This window comes from Homalodisca vitripennis, chromosome 6 (genome assembly GCF_021130785.1).
Source record: "Homalodisca vitripennis isolate AUS2020 chromosome 6, UT_GWSS_2.1, whole genome shotgun sequence".
Taxonomy (NCBI): domain Eukaryota; kingdom Metazoa; phylum Arthropoda; class Insecta; order Hemiptera; family Cicadellidae; genus Homalodisca; species Homalodisca vitripennis.
The window spans coordinates 113,764,680-113,773,812 of record NC_060212.1 but is presented as its reverse complement, the minus strand read 5'-3'; the positions used below and the strand labels follow the sequence as shown (position 1 = coordinate 113,773,812).

General features: G+C 32.0%; 1 protein-coding gene across 3 annotated transcripts in view; it reads left to right on the top strand.

The window, feature by feature from the left end:
• LOC124364747 overlaps window positions 1–5,508 on the top strand; it is a 149,141-nt gene extending 143,633 nt beyond the window's left edge. For all 3 annotated transcript variants that reach the window (XM_046820456.1, XM_046820457.1, XM_046820455.1), the window contains exons 12-15: window positions 120–299; window positions 1,495–1,593; window positions 1,683–1,826; window positions 3,765–5,508. In XM_046820456.1, coding sequence (XP_046676412.1) covers window positions 120–299; window positions 1,495–1,593; window positions 1,683–1,826; window positions 3,765–3,845 — 504 coding nt within the window. In that variant the 3' untranslated portion in view covers window positions 3,846–5,508. The remainder of the gene's footprint in view (window positions 1–119; window positions 300–1,494; window positions 1,594–1,682; window positions 1,827–3,764) is intronic.
• Window positions 5,509–9,133: the final 3,625 nt, after the last annotated feature.

Genomic DNA, 9,133 nt, shown 5'->3' with positions numbered 1-9,133 from the left:
TCCTTTTTAGAATTAAGCGCGGCGACTAACCAACATTTTCCCTCAGGATAAAAAAAATTATTAAACCAGTACGGTTATAAAGTGTTGGCAAAACTTCATATCTGTTATATGTGTTACAGCTAGTGACTGCAGAAGTGTACGAGCAGCATCTGGCCAAGTCTGTGGCTCAGGCTGAGAACAAAATAGGGAATGCTTTCCACTGCAAGACTCCTGACTGTCCCGGCTGGTGTATCTTTGAGGACAATGTCAACAGCTTCCAGTGTCCCGTGTGTAACCAGGTCAACTGTCTCACGTGTCAGGTCAGTGGAGTCAATCACCTTGCTATAGTAATAATAGTAATGATGAGAACAAAATAGGGAATGCTTTCCACTGCAATACTCCTGACTGTCCTGGCTGGTGTATCTTTGAGGACAATGTCAACAGCTTCCAGTGTCTCTTGTGTAACCAGGTCAACTGTCTCACGTGTCAGGACAGTGGAGTCACTCACCTTGCGATAGTAATAACAGTAATGATGAGAACAAATTAGGAAATCCTGTTCATTCTAAGACTTTTGACAGTCTCCACTAGTGTATTTTTGTACAAAATTTCAACAGCTTCCATTGTCTCATGATTATGATTTTTCTTGAAACTAAACTTTTTGTAAGGTTAATAATTTTTATACAACAGGACAACATGAAATAAAGATTTATTAACATATGTTTAATCACTTGTGAAGTGAGGAAAAATGAGAGGACAATAGAGATAGACTTGTAATTTTCAAGAAACCTAACTTTTTTGTAATTGTAATGGTTTTTGTTCATGATTTAAAAAAATCATTAACTTTGTACTTTTAGTAAAATACTTGTTTTCCAAATTCTATCTCATAGTTAATGCATTCAGAAACAAAAAGTCTCTTATCCATACAAAAACAGCTTCCTCGATTTCCAAAACGTCTCTTATGCATGTCCCAGTTACAAACTGTCCTTTCTCCAATTGTTTTCTATTTTAAAAATATATTAATCATTATTATGAAGTATTTTTGAGGTTTTAAAATACATACATTTTATCCTTAATACATGTGTGGTTAAAGTTTTAAGTAAATTAAATAAAAAAGGTTGTTAAAACAATTAAATTCTCGATTTCGTAACATTTTTTTAAAAGTGGATAAAGGACACTTTGATTTTGAGCACCTTGCTTGATCTAAACCATACTCATTTTCAATGTTAGGTTTGATGTTTAATAAATAATTGTTTTCGTTTAATATCCCTTCTGACTAGATGTAGGTGAGGAATTGTCTTACCATCAATTTTGTGACTAATTGACTCTGTACCGGTAGGAAATAGCTGTGGACATCACAATCATTGGTAGTAGCATCATCAATAGCTGTTTGGGATCTAGCTGTTACTGGAATAGTATTTATGTACTGTTTCTAATTGAACGTTCTGAGCAAATCTTGCAAAATTTTATCATTTGTGTGTGTTATGATTCAGTTAACTATATGAATTTACATTGCAGGCCATACACACGGGGATCGACTGCAAACAGTATCAAGAACAGGCAAAACAAGAGGCTGAGACCAATGCTGATGCTCGACGCACACGGGAGATGTTAGAGGTCAGTCACTAGAATACATTGTGGATTTCTTGATGAGAATTTTTTAGTATGTTTAATTTAAATCATTAACATGTGATGAATGGATGCAGGAGATGGTCAAGCGTGGAGAGGCCCTGCCATGTCCGACTTGTCAGGTCGTCCTTATGAAAAAGTGGGGTTGTGATTGGTTGCGTTGCTCCATGTGCAAGACCGAGATCTGCTGGGTGACCAGGGGTCCACGCTGGGGTCCTGGTGTGAGTATTTCTCTTAAAAATATTTTTATATTTAGAACATTTTCTTTAATGAGAATCCTACATACAATTATTTTACAATACGTCCTCTACATTTTACAATATATAATGATAAAATATAAAGAGAAGGTTAGTTACTGTTTGTATTAAAGAAAGTAAATCCAAGTTTGAATGTAAATATAACATTAGAACACACAATTGCACACGTGGAGTAGTCTAGCTCCACTTCACCTTCCACTCAGCGCAATGCCTGAAATTTGACACTGTCACGGAATTGGATCCTGGAATCTGGAGTCCTTGTCCCTCTGAAGAGATCCAAAAAGAGTTGGTGACGAATACGTTCAATACGAACCCTTCGCATTGTTTCGACATCAGAGATGCCTAGATCATAAAATAGCACTCTCACATTCTCAAAAGCCACCCAATGTAATCTAGATGAAGTTGTGTTCTTATTGTCACATCTTATTAGATGCGAGAATGAGATCACCACTTCATCTGGATTACACTGTATGACTGCTTGGAAACCAGACAGAGCTCTATTATGATCTAGCTGTTTTTTATGTCAAAACAGTATATAAATAACCTAAAACATTTTGTAAAAGTGATTCTGTAATAGTAAACATTGTACCTTTTTATAAAATAAATGTAAAGAATAAAAGTAATAATATGAAATACGTAACAAATTTCTTCTTTGAGTAGGAATGCAAATATTTAAAAAAAAGTTTCAATTGCATGATGTTCCATGTCACTAAACACTACACATACAATTGTACACAATCACCAATATTTAGAAGTTTTACAAAAAATACAATTTTTAAGACTGCAGAAATTGTGTATATTTGATTTCTCTGTATATTTTTAGGTCATAATTTGTAGTGTATTTACTATAATAAAAATCTAGCGGACCCGGCGCGCTTCGCTGCGCATTTCAATAAGTTTCCCGCGGCTTCGCACGCAATTTCCCGTTGAAAACAGTACACTATATTCACTTATTCATTTTCTATCACATTCTAAACATTGCTGAGATAATTGATAGTCGTTCCTTCGTGAGCTTCTTGGGCGCATTATGAAGGTATGTACCACATTCCTGATACTTCTGTCAAAAAAAAACAACTAAGGTTGATTTTATAACATTCTTTATATTTGTAGCCAACGTAAGATAGTAATTATGATATCTGCATTGCTCTTCTGATCAAGCATGAGCATGGTTTATATTAAATAAATATTGCAGTTAAAGGTGAATTTTTACGTCAAATTTGAATTGTATTATCTGGATAGTAAAGTCTATGTTTAACAGTGATTGCAGAAACAGTTTAAACAAAATTTGTCGTTTCTCTTAAGCTTACTCTATGCTTTAAAACTATAAGTGTAGTAATTAAATTATATATAAATATATTTTTTGTCGCATTATATATGTTTACAAAGAACAGCTGATTAAAAATTTGAAAAGACTCTTTCACTTAATAACATATGTTTGCTGCAATGCATTTCTTACGGGTATTTCTGTAACCAGTGGGGCGGAATCCTGAATCGGGAAAGGGATAAAAAGTATCCTATAACCTTCTACAGATCAAGACGAACAAATTAAAAAAAAAATTAGGCGAATCCGTCCAGCCGTTTGTGAGTGATGTTGTTACACACGAACAGTTTCATTTTTATATAATAGATAAATTACCAAAATATTTGGAATGCACTAATATCCTGTTGTTATTATTTTTCATCACTTACAAACATGTCCGTATAACAGGACGTAAGTATTTCTCAGTATTTCTTTACACTTTTGAATATCCGTATGTAAGTATCCAAAAGGTAAAATCTTATATATCGATTTACTATTTCAGTTAAGGCTGGTTGGAAATACAGTTTGACCACTTTTTAAATATAATCATAAAACAAATTTAGTTCCAATATGAATAATTATGATGAGTCTTTGTTGTGCAGGGTAAAGGAGATACATCAGGAGGCTGTCAGTGCGGCGTAAACGGCGTCAAGTGTCACCCCAAGTGTAACTACTGCCACTAACACTGCCTTACACAAACTAGATGCTAGTCTTACATCTGACATGTTGTAAATAGTAATAATAGAGTCAGTTATTAAAAAATACATATATGTTTTATGGAAGATATTATGAGGATCTTAGGTTTTGTTTTTACATCTGAGTATTGTATTGTAACAGTTTACAAATAATCATTATTTTAGTAATCAAAGACTGTGTATTTTTTTAATGTATGTGTAGTATTTTAAAGAATTCAAACTTGGGTTTAATTGCTTGACGTTAAACTTGGTTTACAACACGCGATTTTTTAAAATGAAAATCATGACTCGACTAAATATTGTATATAACCTTTTGAGTTTGACTTAATGCTTTTTGTGATAATTGACTATTAGGGCTGCAATATTGTAAAAATATAATAAGATTTGAAACGTATTAGTTTAGTTTCTACAAATATTTTATAGCTGCACAATGGTTTGAAAAATTACTATAAGTAAATATATATATTTCCATTTTGGCATGTGTTATTTTGCTAATTTACATTATAATTTACATTGTACTTTGTTAAAGAGTATTGCTGTAGAATTGTATGGGTACATTTAAAACCCCATTATTTGTAGTCACCCCCATTTTTAATTAAGTACTTTATACACAATTCATATTTGTATACAATGCAGTACTTAAAACTGAATACGAATAAAGAATGTAAATAGAATAAATAATTGAAAACACAGAATTTTTAGAAAAATCTATCAATAAACAGTGTAATGTGTAGACTGATAGATTTTGATTAAAAGTAAATTTTTTATAACTCTACAAATTTGTGAACAGAAACATAACTGACACTGTACCCTGATAGGGAATGTTTAACAAGGCAAAAGTTCTTGAATCTATGAAAAATTCATACTTTGTAATGATATCCTGAATTGGAAGTGCATGCTCTCTCTTCTATAATGAAGCATAATTAAGACATATTGAATCTATACATGGTTACCAACATGTAACAATGTTTTTAGCTGTACTCTTTTTTTTGTCATTGTTGGGTTATTTCTGACAGTTTTTGTGTTGTGTGCCAAGCTGTAAACGCAATCTACTTGGAATGGCTCAGGACCTAATGTGAATTTAGAATGCAATAACCATAAATTTTATTTAATCATAAAAAATTAATAAAAACTACAGAACTTAGAATGCAACAACCATAAATTTTACTTAATCATAACAAAATAATAAAAACTACAGAACTGTTAAGTGTACTATCAGAATATTCTCAACTAAATTCTGTATTAGGATATATATTATATACAACAATAGTATAAAAATGTGTTTTGAATTCATTGCTGTGATTTAAAAAACTGATGTAATACATTTATTTTTATTTATTGAATGCAAACACATAATTTATTGTAATATTTCATTGTTGGGTTAGTTTCTTGTTACATCTAGAAAATTATTACAAGTCTAGTCTTAATTTAGAGGTATTTCAAATTTTTTGTTTAATTCAGCTTTGTTTAGCTCTTGTATTTAACAGTCTTGTGTATGATTAAACACAAATAAACAGGCTTATAAGGAGTTATAAGATCTTGTATGATAAAAAGCTACGTGTATATAACTCAGTCATCTTGTCAATATTTTATATCTCTATTGAGTTATGTAGGCAAAATATGAATTTTAATAATAAAACGTATTTGTTCATTGATCTTTCTTTATTTCATATCACCAACTAAAACAAGGTAGGAGTACCCTACACCATGTGTCGTGTAACAGGCGTCGTTGAGGTTCATTGCAAAATTTCAAGCCTGTAGCTCATTTTATTAGTGACAGGCGATCATAAGGATAAGAAATTTCACATTACCTCTGCAAACAAAAGAAATTGTGTTAGCCTACTGAGATAGTGCTTCAATGACGCTCAGCCAAATTAAATGGTTGCACATGCAAAATCATAGAACTCATTTTTGTCTATGTAAATATGAAGTTTTCTGGAAAATTTCAAGTCCAAGATGAAATATTTCTCAAGACATCTTGCCATGTGATAAATTCACATTTTTCTTAATTAAATTGTGTTTCATATCAGTGTTTAAATAACAAAAGTGTTAATATGTCACGTGTTAAAATTTCTTATGAGCATACTGAGCTTTTTACAAATTTATTTATTTAGCTATTTCCTAATTGCCGTCATGGTTACCCATAAGACCAATGTAAAAATATTCAATAATGCTTGCCAAATCACATGGAGTGACATGCACCATAATCGAACTCAGAGTTCCTCATATAGAAATGAAGCTCCATGCACAATTTCAGTTCTATAGGACAATTTGTTTTCGAGATATCCCATGAGAGGCAGACAGAAATTAAATTTTTCCAGTTCTAGGAGTGGTAGGCTTTGCTAACGCTCAGCCAATAACTTAGAACTTGCAATGCACAATTGTAACAGTTGGTAGTTTTACACAATGTGCCTCCTTGTCATGTAATACTAAATTATGTAATATCAATTAATTTGATCCAAATTTAGACATTCACGGAAACTAATGGTTATTGAAACTAAAGGTATCCTGAATAAGTCTCTTAGATAAAAGTCTAGATTTGTTTGGAAATAAATTTGATTACATTTCAACATAAAAACAACCAAGAAATTATGTTTCAGAAATTTTCTATTTGTTACTGAGCAACACACTTTTTCTTAAAAAAAAAGTAATTCTCTGTCTTAATATTTCTCTGCCCATTCTTCCAGGACTAATACATTTGGAACATAAACTTAACATTTACACTGAAGGAGGCACTTTTCAAAGTGAACAGTATTGGCAAAAAGTGGTTTTTCCAAGCAGGATTTGAAAGTCAGATCCAAGTCTAATGCCTTAGACTGCAACAATGTTTAAACGTGAAAGTTCTCTTAGAGTTTCAGGTTGATTTTCAAGCAATACTGATTAAGGCAGTATCTTTGCCCAAACACAAAAATGTGCTCGTAGATCAAAGACATCACTAACCGCAAATGTTGAGATTCTGGGGTTCAAGTGTAACTCAATAGGTCTAATATACTGCGGGAGGTGACTGTTGGAGTTGGTGGGGTTCGTTCCCTAACATCAGAGGTTCTTGCTAGCCTCAACAAGGGTGTGCCACCCCCAGTCTGATTTGACTAGAGAGGCTGGTTCAGATCTGGCCTCCCCTTCTTTCGGGGGACATGACTTTGAGATTAGGGCCCTAAATTCTTCCTCATGGATCTCGAAAGGAGGCAGCCCCTACCCCCATGAACCTTACCCATCCAGAATATCCTGTCATTCCAAAAGCAGGGCTAAGGTTCTTATAGGACTGAGTGCATCCTACATTGGACGTGAACTCCATAGTGCTCTACCAGAGTCACTTCAATGTCTTAACGGCAACAGGCTAAAGAAGATCCTAAGAGACTGGCTTGTATACCACCCTGTATATAACATGGCAGAATTCTTTGAATTGGTTCAACAGTGTCCATAAACATCTATATGTATTTATTCAGCATGTAACATTTGTTTTAGCTCTAAGATCTCTAGGAAACCATTGTAATACCTTGATAAAATATTTTCAAAACCTTGATGTATATTGTTATATTCAAAACGACTTTGTATTGTTTATAATGGTTAAAGTTAAATAAAAGCTCTTCGGTGTTATAGAAGAATTAAACATTACTTTTTTCATTAATGATTACTTTTTAACTGTATAAACAATTCTATATTATACATATACATATATATATATATATATATATATATATATATATATATCCAAATACAAAATAATTGAATAGTAAAAAGTGAGGGCTCTGTGGTATAATGGTAGCACATTCACCCGGCAAGTGAGAGATCCGGGTTCGAATCCCGGTGGAGCAAGTACTTTTTGCGATTCAATGTTTATTGAAATTATATATATATATATATATATTATATATATCAACAATGCTTTTACAAATATTGTATATGACGCAATTACTGTTCCTAACAAAAATGTAAATAAATATTGATGGCGATGACTATGATTAAGGGCGGATCCAATATGATGTTTGGGGGACCATCTTTTAACATTCTTGTAACAGTTGATTTCATATTTCAATTCAACAAAGCGTACACTACTTAAAAATAAATTCACTCATACTCAAAGTTTTATTCATTAAACTATTTTAATTTAAACTTCTATGATTGCAATATGAGAATGAAGTTCTTTTTTCATGATAGCGTCTTTTTTCAAAATCATAGAGGGGGTCATGGCCTCCATGGCCCCTCTCCTGGATCCACCACCTCCATGGCCCCTCTCCTGGATCCACCACTGTCTAAACATGGAAGAGCTTTCAAGTTAAATGGCCATCTTTTTGTTTCATTAATTTGATTCTGAAATAGACTAAAAACAATATACAACATTGTATTCTGTGCACAGAATCAATTTAATTGTATTGTTTAAAGTTTTTAAACTCCTAATTTGATTACACGGAAGAGAATAAACTGTTTTTTTCATGTACAACAGCTATAGAGTTTGGTGCAATTTGTATTAATCCATAGAAATAAGTATTAGTTTTTTAAGTTAATATTTTGTTACTGAAATGGGCAGAAAAAGAAGACTTTTTGATCACTTTTGTTTTGTTCAAAGCTACACGATAAGACTAGTGCTTGTAATCTATAGTTATCAGTCATAATTTAACCTCAGTGACCTACCAACTCAGTAGACCTTATAAACCTACTAAAATACTAGCATTACATAAAAGGACACTATATTGTGCAGGAGATTTATATTTCATACCGTAATGTAAACTAACATAATTTAAACTTAAAAACAAGTGTCACTGTTTAGCAATGATTTAATTGTAACTGTCCTATAATTGCGTTTTTGTGTTTCCATTATGGTAATTGGATATTTAAAAAACTGCAAGTAATTTGAAAACCAAATTTTTGGAGTTATATGTATGATATGATTGAAATATTATTCTATTTTTACCGTTTTTCACATGTAAATTTTACTAATCATTTTTTAAATAAACTTTTGGAATTTGGAAAAGTAATTATATAATTTTTTACATTACTTTAAGGCTACAATAATGAACATGATCTTTGTACCATTTATTTGAGATCAAAAAACACTAAATTTGTTTGAGCAGTTTTTGCAGAATACAAGTTGAAATAGACATATTTTTTACAGAAATATGTACCATACATAACTAAACGTTTAAACTGCAAACCTCTCTCTTAATTAGGTCCCAACCAAAAAATTAAAAGAATGTAAAAATGGCATGGATAAGATGTGTTTCTATCACTCTATGTGGAAATGGACTAATAATGCTGAGATTTGCGAAGTCATCGTT